We start from the raw sequence: 24,996 nt of genomic DNA, 5'->3' as shown, positions 1-24,996 counted from the left end.
CAATATCATGCGCCAAGCGATCTGGACAGTATTGAAGAAGTTGCATGCATTTGCAATCCACTGATAGGTCAATGCGACTGCATTCTCGTTTCGGGAATTGTCCCGCGTCGCTTGCCATACATACACGAGCTACTGAAAGAGCGAAAAGAGTTTTGAAACTGAGGTGCATGTGAAACAAAAAAATGGAGAGGTTTCCAATCTTATTTATCTAAATGGTTTTATGCCAAAAACTGCCCAAACATTCAGTATTAAAACCCCGTTTGCTTCGTAAACATGGAGCAAGGACTGGAGATGTCAGCAATGATTCCTGCATTACAAGAACTGGCCAGGTAATATTATGGCTGCTATTACATGGTCATGCTTCTCATAAATAAAATGACTGTAGTCTATTGTAGATATATGAAGAAATAAAGCTTGTGAGATCTCTCTCGTGTCTTTTTAGTGCTAGTTCGGATGAGTATAACCAGGCTGTGCAGAAACCTCGTCAGATACTGTGTCAGTTCATTGACAGGATACTGACAGATGTTGACGTCGGTAAGACTGCAGTCTGCTTTCTGTTATCATCTTTAGTAAAACACAGTTCATAGTAGGAATTTGTATTGGGGTATAATTAAATGTCTGCTACCACGTGTAATATAAAACAGTACAATAATAATTCCCTCCATGAAAAGTACTTTATTATATATTTACAATGAAATTGTAGAAAATTATTATACTTTATTAAGTTAATTGATAAACTGCACTAAATACTATGGTGCACCATAACATGTACTATAGTAAGGTTCAAAATCACAGAATCTAAAAATATTACCACACTTTACAGGTGCAGAATAAATGTGGGACCCTGGACCATAAAACCAGTCATAAGGGTCAATTTTTTTGAAAGTTAGATTTATACTGAATAAATAAGCTTTCCATTGATGTATGGCTTGTTAGGATAGGACAATATTACATACAAAAATTTTATCTGGAATCTGAGGGTGCAAAATCGCCTTTAAAATTGTCCAAGTGAATTCTTTAGTAACACATGTTACTAATGATAATTTTTAAAAATATATATTTACGGTAGGAAATGTACAAAATATTTTCATGGATCTTGATATTTTCTTTGATATCCTAATGATTTTTGGCATAAAATATTGATAATTTTGACTAGGGCTGTCACAATGATTAAATAATCGTCTCATCGCGATGATTTCAGATTACCGCAATGATTGCACATCTCTCTAAAAAACACAAGAGGAGCTGCAGCGCCTGTATAAACGAGACCGTATCAGATTACTTTTAAATATGTGTTTTGTATTAATATTTACTGCCAGGTAAACTTCGCAAAAGATTTAATTTAAATAATCGCAAAAATATATGAAAATTATTTCATAAACAAAGAAAAAATGTATGAGAATTAAATGTCTAAGCAACAAAATAGGCAATTAATCGGCATAATCATCAAAGCTCTAAAACAGGCAATTAATTTATTAGGCAATTTATTAGGCAATTAACCGTCAGCCAAATCTTTTAATCGTGACAGCCCTAATTTTGACCCAATCAATGGATTATTGGCTATTGCTACAAATATACACATGCTTTTTATGACTGGTTTTGTAGTCCAGTGTCACATATATGAGACCACTTGTCAAAATGATTTCATTTTGTTATTTTGTAATTTAGTGCAAAATTATTGACGTCGAAAAGGTGCAGAATTTTAGGATATTTTTTTCAAAATAAAATTATTGTGATTTTTATTGTGTGTTTTTTTTGACCCCACTGTATCTTTTGGTATGTTTTGTATGTCTTTCCCCTAACTGGATACTGTTTAACTTTCTCCATTGTAGTTGCTGTGGAGTTGTGTAAGAAGACCAGTTCTGAACCAGCATGTGTAATGCTTCTGGATTTTGTTCAGCACATCATTAAATCCTCTTCATTGATGTTCATAAACCCAGCATGTCTTTCAGATCAATTCAGAAACACTGAGAACAGCTGCACAGGTAGCTTGAGGTCAAAGCTTATTCTCAAATAAATCCAGTTTTAAATTCTGACTCCCTTTATCTTGCCTTACACAGGTTTTAGTAAATGGATTATCAACCGCCTCTTGCGAATTGCTGCTTGCCCAGAATGTGAGGATCTTCACACGAAGATCTCCTTAGTCATCTGTTCATTGCTTCACCTATTCAGAGCCAAGGGTCCAGTCATATTTGGTTTGTTCTCCAGAGAGCTGATCCGTTTAATGCAGTTTCTAGTGGATTTAAATCTCATGGTCAGACCACAATGGCCATTGGTGCTCGAGTGCTTTCCCATCACATCTACAGAGGCTGCTGTTTACCTGACCCCCACTATCCTTCAGCTGTCCTCAAGTGCATCTGCACAGGCATTGCTGCTGACTTCATTATCAGTGCTAATAGACATTTTGCCAGGCATGTTTTTCCTCCGAGAAGTGGGCATTATATGGGAATCTGCTTGCCTCATCTTGTCTAACGGCAGCCCGAAGCTAAAAGCATCGTCTATGTTACTTTTATCTCGCATTGTGATCCTGGGTGGTTTCCCTGAAGATCACTCACAGTCATTTTTCTCTGCCTTTTTGCATCTGCTGGACTCTTTGCATGCTTGTAGGGAATCAGAGCTTAGAGTCTATGGAAAGGAATTCCAAAAGCTCTCCCAATGTGTTTTCCAGCCAGAGGAAGGGGCACATAGCAAGTTTGAGAGAGTCCATTTGAATTTGCTGATGGAGAGACTGGAGAAACTGGTGGTTAGCGGGACTCTTGAACAGCTGAAGGTGATGGAAGTGAAGGCTACACTTTGTGATATCTTCTGCTTTGTTCTGGAGTCTGTTCCTCCGGGATATGAGTGTGCGGCGCAGATCCGGACAGAGAGAGTCACGGCCATTTGCAAAGCTTTGGTCAGAACCATTGGAACACCTGGACAGCAAGAGGTAATAGACTAAAGTAACCGTTCACCCAAAAATGTTATTTTCTCATCAGTCGCTCTTGAAAAATGTATATAGAGAATGCACATTTCTACTGTAAACATGGAAGTGGTTTTAATTTATTAAATTAACATGTTAAAACTTCTGTTACAAAACTAGCAAAGCGTGGAAGGCTACTTGTACGCTGCCCTGAAGACAGAGGCCATTGCTGCACTGCAGGATGTGCATGCTGGTGTATCTGACCTGGCTGATCCTAGTATGTATGAAGAAGGAGTACCAGCCAAACGACGAAATTTGTCTCTTCCATCACAATTCAGAAGCGGGGCCGAAACCCAACCTATGTATGCAGTGTTGGTCTCTGCGCCTATAGCTTTATTTACTTTCTTCCATTATTTTTTTATGATTATGTCCATTTGTCTTGTCTTTGATCAGGCAGGTGGATATGAAGAACAGGAGTGAGGTGTGGACTGCTGTAGATAGCCGACTAGAGGAGTTACTGGCCCAACTGAGGGACCATACAGTGACCCAGTGCGTGAACATTGTGCAGGGACTGGCGGTCATTTTACACCTGGCTGCTCTTTGCGCCAAACACTGCCTGAACGGACCACAGCGGTAGTCTTATTTTTTTAACCTGTCATTTTATTAAGGGATTTTATTGCGTTGCATGGTTGGTGACTGACGTTTAAAAATTCTTTTAGTTGCAGTGGTGAAAAGACACTGGAGACCACAGATACAACTCGGCTACTTTGGCTTAAACCTCGAATTTTGGCTCAGGTGGTGGAAAGCTGCCGCACGGTGATGGCCAACACCTCAAATGAAAAGGAGCTGGAGCCTCTGGTAGAATCTTCAGTTAGGATCTTTGATGCTGTCCTGTACATTAATGGTAAAAATTTTTAATTCCTATTTTTTGATATAAAAACAATTTTATTTAAAGGAATAGTCTAGTCATTTTCAATATTAAAATATGTTATTACCTTAACTAAGAATTGTTGATACATCCCTCTATCATCTGTGTGCGTGCACGTAAGCGCTGGAGCGCGCTGCGACGCTTCGATAGCATTTAGCTTAGCCCCATTCATTCAATTGTACCATTTAGAGATAAAGTTAGAAGTGACCAAACACATCAACGTTTTTCCTATTTAAGACGAGTAGTTATACGAGCAAGTTTGGTGGTACAAAATAAAACGTAGCGCTTTTCTAAGCGGATTTAAAAGAGGAACTATATTTTATGGCGTAATAGCACTTTTGGGAGTACTTCGACTCGGCGCAGTAACACCCTCCCTCTCCCATTATGAGAGTGAGAAGGGGAGCGGACTTTTCAGGCGAGTCGAAGTACTCCCAAAAGTGCTATTACGCCATAAAATATAGTTCCTCTTTTAAATCCGCTTAGAAAAGCGCTACGTTTTATTTTGTACCACCAAACTTGCTCGTATAACTACTCGTCTTAAATAGGAAAAACGTTGATGTGTTTGGTCACTTCTAACTTTATCTCTGATTGGTACCATTGAATGAATGGGGCTAAGCTAAATGCTATCGAAGCGTCGCAGCGCGCTCCAGCGCTTACGTGCACGCACACAGATGATAGAGGGATGTATCAACAGTTCTTAGTTAAGGTAATAACATAGTTTAATATTGAAAATGAGTAGACTATTCCTTTATTTAACTTTTAACTTGGGTTTTTCATCAGTTTAAGTTTATTGTTTTAGCATACATCATGTATATATTCAAAGGCATTTAACTCGAATCACTGCAAATATTTTCTGTTTATAGTCAACAGCCAGGTTGACACAAGTCATTGCAGGAATCTTTGTGCCATGTTGTCGATTCCTTGGGTGCTTGAGCATTCCTCACAAACAGTTTATCAAACAGCCTCTTTTCCTGCTAGTCTGGTCGCATTGTCTCAGAAACTTTCCCCTGCCTACTGTAAGTATATAGCCTGTAAAACACATTGTATTTCAATCTGTCTCTTAAAGGCGGGGTGCATGATCTCTGAAAGCCAATGTTGATATTTTAAATCACATAAACAAACACGCCCCTACCCCAATAGAATCTGGACCTTTTTTTGATAGACCCGCCCCACACATACGCAACCCAGGCTACGGTTTCGGTTAGGAGACATACCCCTTACTGCTGATTGGCTACAAGTGTGTTTTGGTACTCAGCCCGACTCAAAAATCATGCACCCGCCATTAACAGTATTATTATTAACTCTGTAGACTAATTTTTGTATTTTATCCAAAGCTGTACAAACTCGGGCACACTGTGTATACCTGCTTGCTCTTCTGCCGAAGAGTGTGTGTGGTGACTGGCGGGCATCTGTGTATCGTTGGGCACTGCAGAGTAAGAGTGAAGCTGAGCGGGCCAGTGCTGTCCAGGGTTTCCCGCTGCTGTTGCACCACTTGGGTGTAAAGTCCTACAGCCTCATCCACGAGGTCCTTCTGTACGTTAGCTAACATTCACACACTCAGAATCAAGAGGGAAAAGTTTGGACTTGTGGTGGAAATTCTAAAACTCTTTTAAAGTAATTGAAATTTGTATGTTGGTTGACTATTGTAATAGCTTTCATTGGATTCTGGTGTTTATAATTTCTACAAATTATTGTTATTTTTAAATATTCTTATCCAATCTCTAATGATCAGTAATTGGCCAAGTCATTGCTCAAATGGTGTGGGAACACTGAACAGACAATATAGGAAGTATAATTAATTTTCTAAAGTGTCCTTTTTAATGTACATTTGTTTACTTGTTTTAATTCAATAACATATTTAGGAACAGACTTCAGGACAGCTCGGCACAAGTGAAGATTGAGCTGGCTGGGATTACAGGGCAACTGGTCTGCTGTTTGTCTGAGAGCTCACAACTGCAGATTCCTCAAGAGAAGATGCCTTCTCACCAGCTTCTCTGTGCTGGTCTGAGCATTTCAGACTCTCATTCTAGACAGACACCTTTCATTGGAGCTTCTATACTCACCCCATTCCTTCTGTTGCTTAAACCCATGGAGGACATGAACGTTAAACAAGGTTAGTCCAGTCAGCATCGCTAAATCTGTTGTCCCTGTAACGTCGTTTCTAAACATATTATAAATGTTAGAAATGTATTGCTGAAACAAGCCGTCAACTATGAAGTACTGAATTGCAGAGTTTGATCGTTAAACAGTTTTACCCAAAACTGTGGCTCAATAACGCACTTTAACCACCTCGCATGCCCCCCCAACACCATCGTGAGCAACCATTGTTGCGATATTTTAAAGTTGAGAGAGGTGGCAGCTTTCCCGTGAGAGCTTTTTCACATCGCTTGAGAGCAAAGAATGCTGCCTATTTTTACAAGATTTTGATTAATAATTTATTTTATTTACTTAGTGTTTTTTCATCATTCAAATTTGGTTGAGTGATTAATTACACAATTTATTGTGGTTTGAAACTCAGGACACATTTAATATCTGACTTTACAGGGACTTTAAAGAATAAAAATTAAAGACAATAAAACTACAACCTCCTTATATAATTTATATAAGGGCAATATGGTTTTGCATTCTGTCATTCCAAAGGGTGTGTAACTTGGGGTGTTTTCCACACCTGAGCCTTGTTTTGGAACCTGGTGCGTTTCCTCCCTTGGTTCGGTTTGTTAGGCATATGTGAACATGGCAGTCGCGCTTGGATCCGCACCAAAATAATCGTTCCGAGACCGAACAAACACTGGAGCTGTTTAGCGTAAGTGTAAAAGAAATCCAGACCAATAAAGTGTCTTGCTGCTTTATTAACCATGAACATACCTGATAGCTCTTTGGTGACAAATTCTGGTGAGCACGTCAGCCCTATTTGAAGGAAAGCACCACAGTTTTTCGGTGTTTTGCTGTGTTCTTGCCTCAACGAATTGGTGCCTACCTGTCTTTTTTCAATGCGTGCACTTAATCTTTGTACGGCGTGCCGTAAATGTGTTAGCATTTAGCCTAGCCCCATTCATTCCTTAGGATCCAAACAGGGATGCATTTAGAAGCCACCAAACACTTCCATGTTTTCCCTATTTAAGGACTGTTACATGAGTAGTTACACAAGTAAGTGTGGTGGATAAAAAATGAGAACTATATTGTATGGCGGAAGAGCACTTAGTTTGCAGCACCTCGACCTTGGTGCGCAGTAACATCATCACTCCTGACTACTCCCCCTCTCGCTCAGACTTCCGTCAATATTACTGCACCCGTATTCTCATTTTTTATCTGCTTAAAAATTTGCCACGTCTTGTGTCACCATACTTACTCGTGTAACTACTCATGTAACAGTCCTTAAATAGGGAAAACATGGAAGTGTTTGGTGGCTTCCAAATTCATCCCTGCCTGGATCCCAAGGAATGAATGGGGCTAGGCCAAATGCTACCACATTCACGATGCACTCTACAATAATTAAGTGCACGCATTGAATAAAGATAGGTATGTATTAATTTGAGGTAAGAACATAGTAAAATATTGAAAATCTGTGGTGTTTTCCTTTAAAACCAAAGTATGCCTTTTCCTTTAAAAATGTCTTTTAATTGCTCTTCTCCGCAATAGGTACATGGTAAGAATGTTGTCCCGCCTAATTTTTTATTCCTGCTCAAAATAATGAAGTAATATAACAGCAGTAACCAAAAAGCCACAATAATTTCACAAAGCTGCTGTCTGTCTATCCTGACAGATGACAACTTTGAGGTTCATTTAGAAATATTGCGAAAGCAATCTTGTGTATGCAAACCAAACCAAGATGAAATTGCAACATGTAACCATTTAACCTCCCCAGTTTCAGAACAAAGCAATCAATCTACTTGTCTGAAAACACCCTTAAATAGTTTTACACCTAAATAATTCAATAGATTTGTATAAATGATGCACACTTAGTCACATTAATGGCCTAGAATGTACCCTTATGACATGACCAGCCTTCCTTCATCCATCCAATCAAGTTAAACATTTCATGAAATCATACTCATCGATGTCATACTCATAAACATATAAAAATTAACGTTTGTCTTTTAAACTTGCAGCTTTTATCAGGAATATACGACACTTGTTCAAGCACGTGGATCTAGGTAACAGTGACCCTGATACGAAAGCTCTAGTCAGTGCGCTGGTCAACCTCATTGAAGACCCACACCAGGAAGTGCGCACATTGTTTGGCCAGAACATCAAGAACCTTCTAGAGTTTTGGAATGGGAATGGGTTTCTGAAGGAGGTAAAGATCTTCATATCAATATACACAGTATAACATCATGATGTAAGCACGTTACATGTAATGCACAGGTTAAGATTTGCTTTCTGGGTCTACAGCTTCTTGTGTCTAGGCTGAAGGAAGCTTACACAAATGCAAAGATCTCCAGAAACAATGAGCTTAAAAATACACTCATAATAACAACTGGAGAAATTGGGAGGTAAGGATTTTCTTTCTTTACTATTTATATTGTCTGCCTTTGTTATATGTGTTTCATAGAGGTAATCTAAAATCTTGTCTCATGTTTATAATGCTACTCAGAGCTGCTGAGGGGAACCTGGTGTCGTTTGCTTTGCTTCGCCTCCTTCACTGTCTGCTCTCCAAGTCCAGTCAGGTGTCAGTAGCCGCCTACACTGAGATTCAGGCATTGGCCACCTGTAGAGACCTCAAACTACAATCCTTCTTTAACCAATACAGGAACCCAATCTGCCAGGTCAGCATGCCTTTATTTTGAATTAAGTAATCAATGGTTTTTTTATCGTGTACCTGTGGATTTTACACATCTTATTTTGATGAACCATGATTTTGACTGACTAAGATATCTGTAAAGTCTTTGAAAGTGATAGTCATAGGTGGGCAGGAATTTTCCCAAGATTTATACTACATGTTGAATTAGGGCTGTCACGATTATGAAATTTGGCTGGCGGTTAATTGTCTAATAAAGTAGGCCATTGTGACGATTAATTGCCTGTTTTTAATTGCTGTGGCATTTAATTCTCATAAATGTTTGTCCTTTGTAAGGTTTACCGGGCAGTATATATTATTACACATAACACATATTTAAAAGTATTTATTTAATGAATTAAAAAAAAAATTCTTTATAAGAAATAAACACAATAAAGTATCTAAAAAATAACTACAAATAAAAATGCTATCAAAATAAACTGACTATACCAGAACAGACCTTAAATAGCAGTCTCGTTAATACAGGCTCTGCAGCTCCCCCTTGTGTTTTTTAGAAAGATGTGCAATCATTGCGGTGATCTGAAATTAGGGCTGGGACGATTAATCGTGCAAATGCGCGTTTTCTCAATGAATGAATTTGAATGAATTACGGTGAAATGACGCCACATCCAAAAGCCAGGGGGCGCTCTTGTGCAGAAACTCCAATTGTGCCACAGAAGAAGTAGCCACTAGAAACGCTGTTCCAGGAAATGTCTAAGGGATATTTATATTGTTGTTCTTCAGATTGTTTCAGGTATTTTCATGATAATAAAGAATATTTGAATGATTTTGTTTAATGAGTGTTGCTTTTTTAAATGCACGTTATACACGACTCCGACTATGATGATTTTAGATTGATAAGGACTTCTTACTGACCAAACACCGTAGTACACGCATGAACTGTGCATGAAACAAAGAATCGGAGCCTTGCTATTCAGAATCGATTTTAGACAGGTCTTTTTAATGGGACACGCGATTAATCGGCACAGCCCTATCTGAAATCATTGCGATGAAGTCAAACAATCGCGATGAGACGATTATTTAATCATTGTGACAGCCCTATGTTGAATTGTACAGTAACCGGCTGATGTTTTAAACACAGACATCAGTCATTAAAAGAAAACATCTATGTTAACATGTTGTTTCAGTTCTTGGTGGAATCTTTGCATTCGCGACATGTGACGGCTCTGCGCTGCACGCCGGATCAAAGCAGCGAGGCTTTGCAGGAGGAAGCGGCTCATCAGCGAGAGCTCGCATTGGACATCCTGTCTCATGTGGCACACGTCTTCGATTTCCCAGACCTGAACCGCTTCCTTAATGTAAGCCACAAAAGTGTGACCATGTCTTTGAAATCCAGGACAATGTGTCATTATCTACTGTAATTATAAGATTACGAGCATCAAAATTTGCCATAGCTCACTGACAAGCTGGGCAATATCGCATTCATTATCGCAGGTGATACGCCCGCAATAATGAAGCCGAAATTGCCCCCATTGTCAGTGAACTACGGCTTTGTGTAGTAAATGCTGCTCCATCTGAAATCAGGTGATGGCAATTTGCTACTTATCGAGGAATTGGATTTACTGACGAGATGTGCAAGTATATGCAGGGTATGCATATACAGGGTTCCCACGGGTCCTTGAAATCCTTGAAAGTTTGTGAATCTGGGGGAAAAAATTCAAGGCCCTGGGTGGGAAGTTTTTGAAAATATACATACATAGATACAGGTCATTAAAAGTGCTTGAATCTATTTTATTTTCTGGAAATAAATCTTTATTGTTCCCTGTGTAGTGTAGGATGATATCATAAAAATTCTAGACTTTTTAAGCACACATGCAAAAATGTTCGCTTTAAAAGCTTATATATCTTCTGTATGCAAATGTTAATTCATACCAAAATGCTTTTTTGCATAGTTGTGTTTGACAAATGAAAACATCTTGGGTCACATATGTAACTGTTGTTCCCTGAGAAGGGAACGAGGGGCTGCGTCACCCTTGCCATACTTGCGTCCTTGTAATGCCATCTTTGGCAATATTTCACATAGCGATACTTCCTGGCTCCTGCGTCACCCTGTTTTTGTAGTTAAGCCTCACTATTGGTTGAATTTGATATACACACTCAGACGCACTTAACCTTGGAGGGGTCCCCAAAGTGTCACCGCAGTGACGCAGCACGAGTTCCCTCGAAAGGGAACTTTAACATTGTATCTTTAAAGGTAACACAATGTAACCTTGCTCTCGCTTGAAATGTGTCCCCACACTTAGTCCTTGAATTTGAGGGTATTGGACCTGGAAAGTCCTTGAAAGGTCATTGAATTTGAAGTTAACTAAGGTGTGGGAACCCTGATATACTGCTAGCCTCATGCTCACTAGTTGAGCTATGGAAAGTTACAGGACGTCTATGTCCAAGGCTTTGATTAACTGTCTGTGTTTGAATAACTTTCTTTTTTCACAGCGAAATCTACAGGTCCTACTTCCATTCCTGGCAGCCAAGGCCAGTCCTACAGCGTCTGCCCTTATCCGAACCATTGCCAAGCAGCTAAACGTCAACCGTAGGGAAATGCTCATCAATAACTTCAAGTACATTTTCTCCCATCTTGTGTGTTCTTGTACCAAGGAGGAGCTGGAGAGAGCCTTCCATTACCTTAAGGTGTGGTTTTTAAATGAAGACAAGGGGTATGTAAGAAGGCGCCACTGCATGATCTGTCTAATACTTTTTGTTATTCATAGAATGAGACAGAAATTGAGTTAGGAAGTCTGCTCAGACAGGACTTCCAGGGTCTTCATAATGAGTTGCTGCTGCGTTTAGGAGAACACTACCAGCAGGTCTTTAACGGACTTGCTATTTTAGCTTCCTTCGCCTCCAGTGACGACCCCTACCAAGGCCCCAGAGAGATCACCACCCCAGGCCGCATGGTACGACTGCTTGTATTTTTCTAAAGCACAGATGAGAGCCTGTGTGCATTCATCTCTCTTAAGATTCATGATAATCTAAGCCGTTAAACGCAAATCAGTCCAACATCGGTGCTGTTCAGAGTACAATTCATTGGGTTTTTACAAAACAGCTTTGTTTTATAGCCTGTGTTAGTGGAAACGACCATATCTGATCAAGTATTGTATTTCTGCACAGGCGGATTATCTGCAGCCGAAGCTTCTGGGCATCCTGGCTTTCTTTAACATGCAGCTACTGAGCTCTAGTGCTGGAGAAAAGGAGAAAAAGAAAATGGTGGGTGTTTATAATGCTTAAAAAACTAAATGTGCTTTGGTCTGGTTTTTGATGTAAATCATTATAAATCATAATCATGTAGAGGATTTTTAGCTTTGATATATCCAACAGTACACATGTCATACAACATGTCCTAGCAAACAAGACATATATTTTCCTCTGCCCTCACTTAAGGCAAATTTCTGCATGACAGGATACAATCACAGCCAATCAACATACTTGATGTACATTATTTGGTGTTAGATATCACTGTAGGTGGTGCTAACCAAAGCACGAATAGCAAAACATGAAATCCCTGCCAAATTTCAGTACTGTTACATCTTTTCTTCCAGGCCCTGAACAGTCTAATGTCTCTAATGAAGCTGATGGGTCCAAAGCACATCAGCTCTGTCAGGGTTAAGATGATGACCACTCTCAGGACTGGCCTGAGATACAAGGAGGATTTCCCAGAACTCTGCTGCAGGTGATTATTCATTTTGGCTGATTTCAAGATGATGTGTGAATGATAAATGGATAGTGATTTCATTCATATCTTGTTGTCTTAACAGGACGTGGGACTGTTTTGTTCGCTGTCTTGACCCATCTTATCTGGGTCCACTACTGAGTCATGTAATCGTTGCTCTGTTACCTCTCATCTCCATCCAGCCTAAAGAGACTGCTGTCATTATGCACTACCTCATAGTGGAGAACAGGTCTGTATTGTTGTTGTAGTCTTACATTTAGTTTTTAGATTTTTAGAAATGTGATTTATTGTGTATTTAACCCTATTAAACTGGATGTGCCAGCGGCGACACATTTTACCAAGCGCTATTTACTGTATTTGACCGTAACTCTTCAACCATTTGCTCTATAAAAATTTTTTATTGCCCCTCAAAGTAGACAAATCACGCTTTGTTTTTTATTGTTATTTCTAAATAAAAATAGTAAATTTTTGTATTATTTTTGTCTATTTACAAACTCACAACACACTGTAATGATAAATTATTTTAATTTATTAAAAGTCATTTTTAAAATATATATATATATATATATATATATATATAGTGTCACCAAGCAAAACTGGAAACAATCCTAAAATCTTGCTATTGATTAAATTCACATCCGATTCACATTTTTAAATGTCCTTTGGTGTGTAAGTGTGTATTAGTACATGTTAACGATATGCAAAAGGTACAAACCCCAAAGTAAATGATGACGCGAGTTATCTTTTCCGACGAAGATCTCTTTTCTTGGCTACAACAAAACATACGAATTGTAGGCAACAGTTTACTTCCTGGGATTGGTGATGTAGTAAAGGCCGCTTCGGACACACAGCCTGTAAGTTAACTTCTGTCAGCAACCAAATCTTTTAAACATTGTAAGGGACATCACATTTTCGACTAACGTCAGAGGTATTCAGGCCAATCAGAACGTACAGATTAGGTTGCCAATCAGGGACACAGAGCTTTTCAAATCCGTGCGTTTCAGGAAAAAAGTGAAATCTGGAGCTACAAAAATGTACAGTATGTGGAAAATAATGTGTTTTTTAGCCATAAACCATGCGAAACACATTGTATTATACCAAATACACAAGATATTTTATAACAATGAAATAGGTGCTCTTTAAACTACTTCTGCTATTTTTATCTTGTCGGTTTGCCTTAGGTTTTATGAGCATTGAAAAATGTGTATATTAGCTTTAAATGTATATGAAAAATGTATATAACACCTTTTAATGTTTGTTTTTGTGTCGAAAAATTGTTTCTTCACGTACTTCTCATCTCAGGGAGGAAGTACAAGATTTTCTTCATGAAATCTACTTCTTGCCTGACCATCCGGAATTGAAAGACATCCACAAAGTCTTTCAAGACTACCGTAAGGTACAAGCAATCACATCAAAGACTGCATTGATCACTTGAACAAAAAAATAAATTGGCTGCAATAATAATGGTTGTAATACGCAATTATGTAACCACAGCAAACCTCAAAGAGCACTGACATGCAGACAGCATTGCAGCTCTCCATGCGTGCTATCCAGCATGAGAATGTGGATGTGCGCATCCATGCCCTCACCAGCCTCAAGGAGATGATTTACAAGAACCAGGTCAGACTCATTCATAATCAATTAAAGTGTATTACAAGCTTTTATGCAAAGAGATCCACACGTCATACATCTTATAACCTGCAAATGTCAGCATAATGTACGTTCTCACCATGTGTAATCATGGGGAACATAGCATAATTATTTACTGCTTATAGTTTTAATTTACTTTATGAACTTCATCATTTAGTGTGCAAGGGTTTCTACTGTAACTTCATTTTTTTTTGTTCCACAGGATGCTCTGTTGAAGCATGTCTTGGATAGTGAGATGGTGGAGCCCGTGATCTCTCAGCTGGTTACGGTGTTGCTTCGTGGGTGCCAGGATGTGAATCCTGAAGCCAGGCTTTTGTGTGGGGAATGTCTAGGGGAGTTGGGAGCCATTGATCCTGGTCGTCTAGACTTGTCGCTAGCTGACACACAAGGATCTGGCTCAACGTTTGTGGTAAGACATTCCCAGTTTTGTTGTTTGTTGATATTTATGGCAAGCATTTTCTCTGAAGATCATGTTTTGTTGTATAGCAAACAATCATATGTATAGGTTTAATCAATCACAAAATATTTTGTTTTCAGAGTGGGATAGATGATCCAAACTTTGCCTATGAGCTCCTCACAGAACTGACTAAAGCCTTTTTGGCTTATGCAGATGATGTGAGAGCCCAGGATGCTGCAGCTTATGCCATGCAGGTAAGAAATGAGGAGGAGATAACGTTCCTTACTAAGCGTTTAGGAAAGAAGCGTGACAGAAATATTCCAGTTAAATACATTTTAGGATAATTAAAGTAGGATGTGTGTTATTGACCACACGAGTTCTGTTTTAGGAATTGTTATCAATATTCGAATGTCGTGAGGGCAGGACTGACTCAGCAGGTCGCAGACTATGGAGGAGATTTCCAGAGCAGGTTCAAGAAATCCTGGAGCCACATCTCAATACCAGGTTTGTCAAAATCAAGCTTGACTTCTTGTTAACTGGAATATCCAGCTGTTCACAGTTTATTAACTCTTTCAATCTTTTGAAGGTATAAGAGTTCACAGAAGGTGGTGAATTGGTCTAAGCTGAAAAAGCCAATATATCTCAGCAGCCGTGGAAGCAAATTCTCTGACTGGTCTGCAACATGGGCTGGGTACCTTATCAGTAAAGTAAGCCTATATCCGTTTGATTTTCTCATTGTATCAAGGTTTCAATACACTTAGAAAGGTAATTCTGCCTCATCATTATGTTTTAGGTTAGACATGAGCTTGCTGGGAAAGTTTTTAACTGCTGTAGTTTCATCATAAAGCATGATTATAAAGTGACAATCTACCTACTGCCTCACATACTGGTGTATGTGCTGATTGGATGCACACAAGAGGAGCAGCAAGAGGTACGAATTGCATTAAAAAAGATGCTATTTATTGTTGTTATGAAAATGTTCTTTTAGAACTTAAATACAATAAACAATAATGGCGCTTTTCCATTGCATAGTAATAATCACGGTTTGGTTTGGGTCAGGTTGGGTCAGCTCACCTCACTTTGGCTTGGTTAGCTTTTCCATCGAGTTGTAACACTTCAGAGTGGGATTATAGGCGTGTCGTTATATTTGCGCTACCTACTGCTGTGACATTATACAAGTGAGAGCGTCGCTGGAATACATCCCTATACATTCATTTAACGTTATTTCTCAGTCCACCACAAAATAAAAATTGGCCACCACAAATAGATGTTTACCTCTGTCTCACATGACAGTTTCTGTACAAACACTGAGCCTCATTTAGGTTGTATTTAAGCATATATGCGGACGTGCGTGTCGCGAATGTGCCGCCACAAACTGCAAGTCTGGAAAAAACTGTTATGGTGTTCCTGATTCTCAACCTGTGGATGTTTTTCATCGCTAAAAGGGAGTTTGGGAACTTACAGCAAAGAACAGATGACAACATGTTTACTCGAGACAGCGCAAGCTAGCATGAAGGTAAAGCTAATCTTTTACGTTATAGCGATCAGGGTGGTAGTGACGATTCTCTCAGACCAATCAGTGATCTACAGTGTTTTCGCATCACGTTTTGGTATCAGCTCGGGTCGCTTGGAACCCGAGCGAGGTGGTACTAAAAAAAAGTATTGGGTACTACCTCCCAAAAGCAAGCTGACCCAACCCAAACCGTGGGGTACTATGCAATAAAAAAGCGCCATAAGGCTCAAAACATTGGTTCTGTTAACATGTGTCCTGCAGGTGACTGAAGAGATTATGGCGGTCCTGAAGGAAGGTGACCCGCGGTTAGCTCGACTGCATGAGAATGCTTCCAGCTTGAGTCAGCTCAGCACACAGACGGTCTTCTCCATGCTGGACCATCTTACCCAGTGGTCACGTCACAAACTGCAGAGCCTGAGTGCCAACAAGAGGGTAGGCAAACATGCCAGAGAGCAGCCCCTGCCACAAGCCACAGGTAAGTTTGGTAAATCTAAATCATCTTTGATTCCAATAGACATTCATCTCAGCGATGTTGTTATAACATCATATACACTTAAAATCAACTTTATAGTTTTGCTTTTCTATTAGACATTGTTTTAATTTCCTTTGTTTTTGCTGTTAGGTCCAGAAAACAGTGAATATCAAAGCGTGGTAGCCTTTCTGAACACCATTCCTCAGGATGTGCTGGCCAAAGCATCTTTTCGATCAAGAGCCTACACGCGGGCTGTCATGCACTTTGAGTCTTTTATCCGTGAGAAGAAGCAGAACATTCAGGATCATCTTACGTTCCTACAGGTATTAGCAGTCTTCACATCTTTGCAGGTTGTTATCGCAGAAATGAGCCCTGACAGTGTGGGCCTCTTGTATCTCACTGAAGGGGCTTATTTTGCAATAACATCCGGCTGAATACATTATCCTGCTTATTACACGGCTGTTTACCTCAAACATGGAAGGACTATTAAATATTGATTTGAAATATTTTATTTATAACAGTTAAGACAAGACGTTCAAACCAGAGTCGTATAATAATAGAGTTACGACACTCACATAGACGTCCGTTGTAAGAATGGAATGCGGAAGTAACAGCGTGTCATGTAGTGACTAGGGATGTAACGATTCAATCACGATTCAATCGCGGTCCTCATTAAAAATGCCTGTCTGAAATCGATTCTGAATCGCCAGGCTGCGATTCTTTGTTTTATGCACAGCTTGTGCCTGTACTACGGCATTTGGTCAGTAGGAAGTCCTTATTAATCTAAAATCATTATGAGTCGGAGTCGTTTATAACGTGCATTTAAAAAAGCAACACTCGTTAAACAAAATCATTCAAAATATTCCTTATTATCATGAAAATACCTGAAATCATTTGAAGAACAGCGTATAAATATTCATGTGTAGACATTTCCTGGAATAGCGTTTGTATTAATGCTACTTCTTGTGTGGCACAAAGGGAGTTTCTGCACAGGAGCGCCCCCTGGTGTTCGGATGTGCCTGGATTTCACCGTAATTCATTCAAATTCATTCATTGAGAAAACGCGCATTTGCACGATGAATCGTTACACCCCTAGTAGTGACGCATAGTTCCAAACGCAACACTGAAGCCCATTCATTTCAATGGCACCTGCTGGTAAATCGATGAAATTACCGTTTCTCTTTACATTTTCAGACATTTTATGAATATAGTCAACAGTGATATTTTATGATCTCTGCTGTAGGTAATGATTATCGTTAATAATAACTAGAATTTTTTTTATATTTTAATGAGTTGTGTATAATGTGTTTTTAATGGTTTAATATTTTATTACTGGTGGCCATCTACTTTATACTTATCTTTTTTTATATATTACAAGTAACACTAGGGGGCAACAGCGACAAGCTAAATGCCTTATAAGAAAGTCACACTGCTTCACAGTGCTGCTATGTGTTTCATTGTGTTTGGTAAGTAATACAAGTGATGTATCCTTAAAAATAATGTATAATCATATTAACATTTAATGTGTTCTATAAATACAATTAAATATGAATTTAGTGTGTTTCTGTTATGCTTCACTGTTACAAATAACCGCGTTGGCGATCTTTTTTGTGATTTTAATATAGTAAAAGTGTAGGAATTATGTTTTAGCAGATTGATAGCCATTTATATAGCCATATTTTTGCTATAAAAATAAAACTGTGTTGCTGTAGTTGGTATAGATAACCACAGTTATCTTTGGGTCATCATTAACTGTTTATCTTTATTAACTGATTTACTGTATTCCATCACTCCCTAGTAAAAAAAAACTTTATAAACATAGTAAGTATAGTGATCAATTCACATTACAAGCTAATATTTACCTAAAATAGCTGAAAACCTATGCAAACAGATTGACAGCCCTGCTTGGTTAGGAACTGTAGAACGTTACTTGAATCACGTGACCGCGCGGCGGCGAGATCAAAGCGTTTCGTAACTCTCTCTTTATATGACTCTGGTTCAAATGTCACAAACACGCTATTTGGTTTAATCATTTCTAAATATAATGTCATATATGTTATTAAATACAATATAATGTAGACATTTATATTTATTTTGTGTAATTTTAAACTGTATTACCTGTCAAAATGATTTGCGGCATCCGTATTACCGTGTGTTATTAGTTTTGAGCGGTTGTTATCTGGGAATAAAAAACGGCAAATGTCACGACTGGCCAATCAGAATCAAGCATTCCAACGGGCCGTGTAATAAGGTTGCTTACGTCACATGTAGGGCTGCAGCGATTAATCGCGTGTCCCATTAAAAATGCCTCTGAAATCGATTTTGAATCGGTTTAGAGTCGATTTGGAATCTATTCTGTTTCATGCACAGCTTGTGCGTGTACTACGGCATTTGGTCAGTAGGAAGTCCTTATCAATCTAAAATCATTAGGAGTCGGAGTCGTTTATAACGTGCATTTAAAAAAGCAACACTTGTTAAACAAAATCATTCAAAATATTCTTTATTATCATGAAAATACCTGAAACAATTTGAAGAACAGAAATATAAATATTCTATAGAGGGTATGCATTGATGTCACTTTTCCACATGACCATGCGAGAGCTCACCCCGTTGAGTGGCAAACGTTCAACAAAATGGCTGGTTTTCATAGCGGTTGCTGCGAAAATGCCAGTAAAACTGACTATTATTAGCTTAAATTGAATTTAGTTGGACTTGATAGCAGATGTGGACAATACTTAGTTACATTAGTTTGTATTGGGAAAAATTTTACTTCACTACATTCTAAAGCATACATCATACTGTGTATTCTTTTATATTGCATATTACAATTTATTTAATACCTAATTACATTAAAAGTGTGTACTTTTACTTGAGTAAAAGCACGTTAATGTACATAAATATTAAATGTAAAACAAAAACTTATTATTTATGAAATGTAATAGGGTAAAAATTATGATAATATACTTTGGAATGTATGTTTTCCAAAGAAAGACCCTAGCATCTTATCAACGCATTGTGGTCTGTGGACGTTGGAATGAACGATCAATTTACTTTTCCTTTCGTTGTTTTTTGGCAGTCTGTAAAACGATAGCTCCGAATTCTTGTTAGTATAGTCTATCGCACAACAGCTTTCTCCCATTTAGACACGTTTTCCCCGTGTTTTCGCTGATTTCACACTGTACTCAAATTCTGCCGCCCTGTCTTTTGCCACTCAGTGGGTGTAACCGCAGGCACTTTCGCCGAAGGTGACGTCATGTGCATACCCTCTATAGACATTTCCTGGAATAGCGTTTGTAATGCTACTTTGTCTGTGGCACAAAGGGAGTTTCTGCCAGAGAGTGCCCCCTGGCCCCCTGGATGTGGTGGGATTTCACCATAATTCATTAAAATTCATTCATTAAGAAAACGCATATTTGCACGATTAATCGTGACAGCCCTAGTCACATGTTCAGACAGACTTGCACATAAATTACACTAGATATATAGAAATATGCTGTAGACAGCTTTGCATTATATAGTCACAGCTTTGCATAGTACAGCACTCATCATTCATACAGTTCTACAGGTTCCTCTGGACTTGCCGGTTCATTTATTTAATATTTTAGTTATTTCATATTGCATGAATTTTTGATATTACATTTTATCTTCTTATAACAAAAGGCCTCTATTCTTGATCATGATTCTTACTATTTGCATAATAAATGAGATTTGCTAACTTGCTGCCTTTCCTCTAGAGTCTGTATGCGGCCATGCATGAGCCAGATGGTGTGAGGGGGGTGAATGCTCTGAGGAAAGAGGAGCCATCGTTGAGAGAGCAGATCCTGGAGCATGAGAGCATTGGACTGCTGAGAGAATCCACTGCTTGCTATGACAGAGCCATCCAATTGGAGCCAGACCAGGTCAGCAATGCATACATTCCTTTCCCAGTCCTACTTGCCAAATTCAGGTGATGTGAGTGTCTGCTGCCAACATCCAAACCGAGACATAGCCAGAGTCAGGCTTATTACCAGTAAACTGCCAGTCATATTTTTAAATAACATTAGAAACTATTCGTTATAGATAGATATTCATTATATGTAATATAGTTAGATATTTTTTAGCTTAGAAGTGCTTTATGGTTTGTGTGAATGATCTTTGTTTACGTCACATTTTGATAACTCATGCCTTTTTCTTTACATGCAGCTTGTCCATTATCATGGGGTTATGAACTCTATGTTGGGTCTGGGTCAACTCTCCACTGTAATAACTCAGGTCAATGGAGTTCTGGCAAGCAGGTATATATATTGATGTAGATTAAAGGAAAACACCATAGTTTTTCAAGTTTTTACTATGTTATTACCTCAACCTAGATTAATTAATACATACCTATCTTTTTTCAATGCGTGCACTTTTAATCTTTGTACAGCACTTCTTGAATAGCCTAGCCCTATTCATTCCTATGGCTCCAAACAAAAGTTTTATTTTGTGCTACCATACTTACTCGTGTAACTACTCATGTAACAGTCTTTAAATAGGGAAAACATGGAAGTGTTTGGTGGCTTCTAAATTCTTTCCTGTTTGGAGCCATAGGAATGAATGGGGATAGGCTAAATGCTAACACATTCACGAGGCGCTGTACAAAGATTAAGTGCACGCATTGAAAAAGATAGGTATGTATTCATTTGTCCAAGTTGAGGTAAGAACATAGTAAAATATTGAAAAATGGTGTTGTTTTCCTTTAAAGATACCCCAACACAAATCACCACGCTTTGTTTATAAAACTAATGTTCTGTTTAAAGGCCACGATGGAAGTCAGATCTGAATGCTTATCGAGTCGAGGCAGCTTGGAAACTATCAAAGTGGGACTTGGTTGAAGACTACCTTGCTTCTGGTAAAGGGTGCTTTAGTGTTTTTAGAAACCTTAAGTAAGTTCCTTAGATTAAAGAAGTGTTGAGAGCATTGTGTTGTGTTTTGCAGATTGTAAGTCCAGCACTTGGGGTATGAGACTTGGCCAAATGCTTGTGGCTGCCAAGAAGCAAGACAATGAAGCGTTTTACGAAAAGCTTAAAATAGTCAGGAAAGAGCAAGTGGTCCCTTTATCAGCTGCCAGTTTTGAGTGTGGTACCTATCAAAGAGGATACGAGTACATAGTCAGGTAACGTTATGCAGATGTTAAAGAAACGGATCAATGTTCGGGTCAATGACTAGCATTTGTCGCATAATGTGTGTATCATTAAATTCCACATTCCAAATTTCCTTCATTTTAATGCTTCAATAAGGTAAAAATATGAGCCCAGGCTGTGAACTTTAAAATACAGACTGTCTTAGAAAAACCGGTAAAGCTTGTAAACAGGGTCAAAATTTTTGCAATGCCTAGAAGCATACAAAGAAAGGGAGATGATGTAACTGCCTTGTTTACGTGAAGTTGAGCAGTTAGTTCATGTGAAGGTTGTTTTGAAAGAGAAGAACATAAACTTTCTGTTGTCTGGATACATTAATAATGTCAAGATGACAAAAAACAGCCAGAAACCATGAACACAAAAGCCATCTGCTCTATACCTGACACCGGGTGTGTAATAACACGCCTTTGTTGATGTACAAGCAACACCTACAGGTATTATGTGGATGAATAACAAGTTCATCTGTCTAGAACAGTTTATCACCTTGAAGTGATATAAACAACTTAAAATGTCATAATATACTGTGCAAAAGTCTCAGGCCACCAACACCAGACTTGTTGTTTTTGAAGTTTTAATGTCCATCCGTATTTATTTTTCAATCTATTTTAATTCAATTCAATTTTATTTATATAGCGCTTTTCACAATTATCAATTGTTTTAGAATTTTATTGAGATACAAACAGAAAATACAGTAAATATGTAAAAAAAAAAGTAATATTCAGGACTAAATATCTTCTTTAAGCATTGTCGGTGTTTAGTGTGACCTCTCTTGGCACTAAACACATCTTGAGCGTTTTTGAGCAGGATGAAGTAAAAAGAAATTCGAAATTAGGATTTCATTTTATTTAGTTTTAAGAGATCCTGCAGTTTCCTGCTATTGCTCAAGTGGAAGGGGAGTTTACCCTAAAAACTTGACACATCAGTTTACATTTTATACAGTTTTTAATACTAAATACACATTTCCTGTATTTTCTGGTTGAATTATATATGATCACTATAACATTGCAAAACAACAAATCTGTTTCTGGCATGGTGGCCAAACTGTGGGTTTACACCAAACGCGAAGCGTGCAATCGCATCGCGTTGCTCGCTCTAGATTATGCGCGGGATTTAACTTCGTGTCATGCGAATTTTTCGCTCGAGTTGAATATTTTCAATTTGGGCAAAGACACGTTTGAGGCGAATAGCGCGTGTTTTCACGGCAAACGCGCCGCCCATATCGCGTAATTCGCATCACCCCGTGCGAGGATGCATCTGATTGCGTCTTTGCATTGACTTTGTATGTAATCTACTCGCGCAAATCGTTGAACTCGCATCCGGTGTAAACACACAGTAACTGTGGGTTTACACCAAACGCGAAGCGTGCAATCGCATTGCGTTGCTCGCTCTAGATTACTCGTGGGATTTAACTTTGTGTCATGTGAATTTTTCGCTCGAGTTGAATATTTTCAATTTGGACGAAGATGCGTTTGAGGCGAATAGTGCGTGTTTTCACGGCAAACGCGCCGCCCATATTGCGTCATTCGCATCGCCCTGTGCGAATTTTTTGCTCGAGTTGAATATTTTCAATTTGGGCGAAGATGCGTTTAAGGCGAATAGCGGGTGTTTCAGAATGCGTCATTCGCATCGCCCCGTGCGAGGATGCATCTGATTGTGTCTTTGCATTGACTTTGTATGTAATCTACTCGCGCAAATTCATTAAAATTCATTCATTGAGAAAACGCACATTTGCACGATTAATCGTGACAGCCCTAGTCACATGTTCAGACAGACTTGCACATAAATTACACTAGATATATAGAAATATGCTGTAGACAGCTTTGCATTATATAGTCACAGCTTTGCATAGTACAGCACTCATCATTCATACAGTTCTACAGGTTCCTCTGGACTTGCCGGTTCATTTATTTAATATTTTAGTTATTTCATATTGCAATTCATTACAATATTACAATTCATATTGTAATCTACTCGCGCAAATCGTTGAACTCGCATCTGGTGTAAACCCACAGTAAGTCCCTTTTGCACAGTACTGTATATTATTAGAAGAATTGGTCAAAAATGTTTCGGCCTTTAAAACTAAAACCCTCTACTTTCTTACTACAATAAAATGAGTGAATAATTTTTGTAATTGACACCATGCCAGTGTCACACAAATTCTGTTAAAGAATCTGAACGTACTGAACATTTAGCATTCTACAATTGTCAGTATCTATTTCATGAAATACTTCTATTTAAGGTTTACAACAGCGCTGCTTTACTATTGTTGGGTCTGTATGGGTGTGTGTTTTAGGTTGCACATGCTGTGTGAGTTGGAGCATGCTTTTACTGAGCTGCCGAAAGACGGCACCGAAGCAAGAGGATCCAAGCAGTCTGAACCCAAACTCAACTGGGATGCCCGCCTACTTATGACCCAGAACTCATTTAGAGCCAAGGAACCGGTGCTGGCTCTACGCAGAGCTCTGCTCAGTCTCAGTAAAGGGTATGAGCACATTTCTCCTGTTCACTAGACTATAAAGAATGTTTTACTTTACTGCCATTTCATAAAACAAAAGAGCTAATTTTACAGACTCGCAATAAAAATTTCTATTCTCTCAGTGTCTTATTTATTGAATCATTTTATACAATCCTTAATCTTAATATTAATGTTTTGTAAACGAATAGTCACACAAATAAAAATATTTAAGATTCATTTTTCTAAAGCCATACATTAGGCTTCTGTGAGGAACAGACAGTTACTTGACAGCACTATTTACCATTTACTTTCATTGTATGGCAGACTGAACATATTATACTAAAGAACTAGTTTTAGTGTTTAGTGTCATGTGTGTTTCAGTTGACATAATCAAAAGTATATGATGCCAGAATTTAATTTTTTGGGTCAACTATCCCTTTAAGTTATACCCATTTTTATATACTGTACTATTTCAGAAAGGGATGCTGTATAAGAATGTATGTAGTAACAAAGCTTAGACCGTTTTTCTAATGAAGACTTCTTTGCAGAGCTTCATGTGAGGAACAAGTTGAGGCGTGCTGGTTGCAGAGTGCTCGTGTGGCCAGGAAAGCTGGACACCACCAGACAGCCTTCAATGCCCTGCTCAACGCTGAAAACTCCCATGTCTCTGAGCTCTTTATCGAGAAAGCCAAGTGGCTGTGGTCTAAGGTACAATTTGTATATTTGCTAAATTGTCTCCATAACCAAAGGTATAGTAAAAAAAATTGTCAACATTTACTTACCCTCAAGTTGTTCAAAACCAAAATATCTTTGTTCTGCTAAACAGAAATTAAGATTTTATAAAAAAATGGTACTAACCAACCAAATCTGGGACATCATTCACTTCCATAGTATTATTATTATTTTTTCCCACAATGGAAGTCAATGGTGCCCCAGATCTGCTTGGTGGTGACAAAACAGTTTTCAAAGTATGTTCCTTTGTATTCAGCAGAACAAAGACATTTATACAAGTTTGAAATAACTTTTACAGAATTTTACTTCTTCTGAAAACTATCAAG

At 38.5% G+C, this 24,996-nt stretch overlaps 1 protein-coding gene across 1 annotated transcript in view; it reads left to right on the top strand.

Annotated features, from left to right (window-relative positions):
• The first annotated feature begins 83 nt into the window (after window positions 1–83).
• Window positions 84–24,996, top strand: part of atr (ATR checkpoint kinase) — a 30,862-nt gene continuing 5,949 nt past the window's right edge. The window contains exons 1-34 of the mRNA XM_055202493.2: window positions 84–329; window positions 443–534; window positions 1,833–1,985; window positions 2,061–2,926; window positions 3,080–3,261; window positions 3,353–3,532; window positions 3,619–3,803; window positions 4,691–4,843; window positions 5,162–5,360; window positions 5,690–5,940; window positions 7,937–8,124; window positions 8,220–8,320; window positions 8,422–8,593; window positions 9,753–9,923; window positions 11,059–11,253; window positions 11,334–11,519; window positions 11,734–11,829; window positions 12,162–12,292; window positions 12,378–12,521; window positions 13,595–13,688; window positions 13,787–13,912; window positions 14,145–14,351; window positions 14,480–14,593; window positions 14,728–14,843; window positions 14,926–15,046; window positions 15,133–15,270; window positions 16,114–16,327; window positions 16,475–16,647; window positions 20,059–20,223; window positions 20,507–20,598; window positions 21,103–21,194; window positions 21,281–21,458; window positions 23,777–23,965; window positions 24,487–24,646. Coding sequence (XP_055058468.2) covers window positions 274–329; window positions 443–534; window positions 1,833–1,985; window positions 2,061–2,926; window positions 3,080–3,261; window positions 3,353–3,532; window positions 3,619–3,803; window positions 4,691–4,843; window positions 5,162–5,360; window positions 5,690–5,940; window positions 7,937–8,124; window positions 8,220–8,320; window positions 8,422–8,593; window positions 9,753–9,923; window positions 11,059–11,253; window positions 11,334–11,519; window positions 11,734–11,829; window positions 12,162–12,292; window positions 12,378–12,521; window positions 13,595–13,688; window positions 13,787–13,912; window positions 14,145–14,351; window positions 14,480–14,593; window positions 14,728–14,843; window positions 14,926–15,046; window positions 15,133–15,270; window positions 16,114–16,327; window positions 16,475–16,647; window positions 20,059–20,223; window positions 20,507–20,598; window positions 21,103–21,194; window positions 21,281–21,458; window positions 23,777–23,965; window positions 24,487–24,646 — 5,880 coding nt within the window. The 5' untranslated portion in view covers window positions 84–273. The remainder of the gene's footprint in view (window positions 330–442; window positions 535–1,832; window positions 1,986–2,060; window positions 2,927–3,079; window positions 3,262–3,352; window positions 3,533–3,618; window positions 3,804–4,690; window positions 4,844–5,161; window positions 5,361–5,689; window positions 5,941–7,936; window positions 8,125–8,219; window positions 8,321–8,421; window positions 8,594–9,752; window positions 9,924–11,058; window positions 11,254–11,333; window positions 11,520–11,733; window positions 11,830–12,161; window positions 12,293–12,377; window positions 12,522–13,594; window positions 13,689–13,786; window positions 13,913–14,144; window positions 14,352–14,479; window positions 14,594–14,727; window positions 14,844–14,925; window positions 15,047–15,132; window positions 15,271–16,113; window positions 16,328–16,474; window positions 16,648–20,058; window positions 20,224–20,506; window positions 20,599–21,102; window positions 21,195–21,280; window positions 21,459–23,776; window positions 23,966–24,486; window positions 24,647–24,996) is intronic.

Source organism: Misgurnus anguillicaudatus, chromosome 2 (genome assembly GCF_027580225.2).
Source record: "Misgurnus anguillicaudatus chromosome 2, ASM2758022v2, whole genome shotgun sequence".
Taxonomy (NCBI): domain Eukaryota; kingdom Metazoa; phylum Chordata; class Actinopteri; order Cypriniformes; family Cobitidae; genus Misgurnus; species Misgurnus anguillicaudatus.
This window is presented reverse-complemented; position numbering and strand designations above follow the sequence as displayed.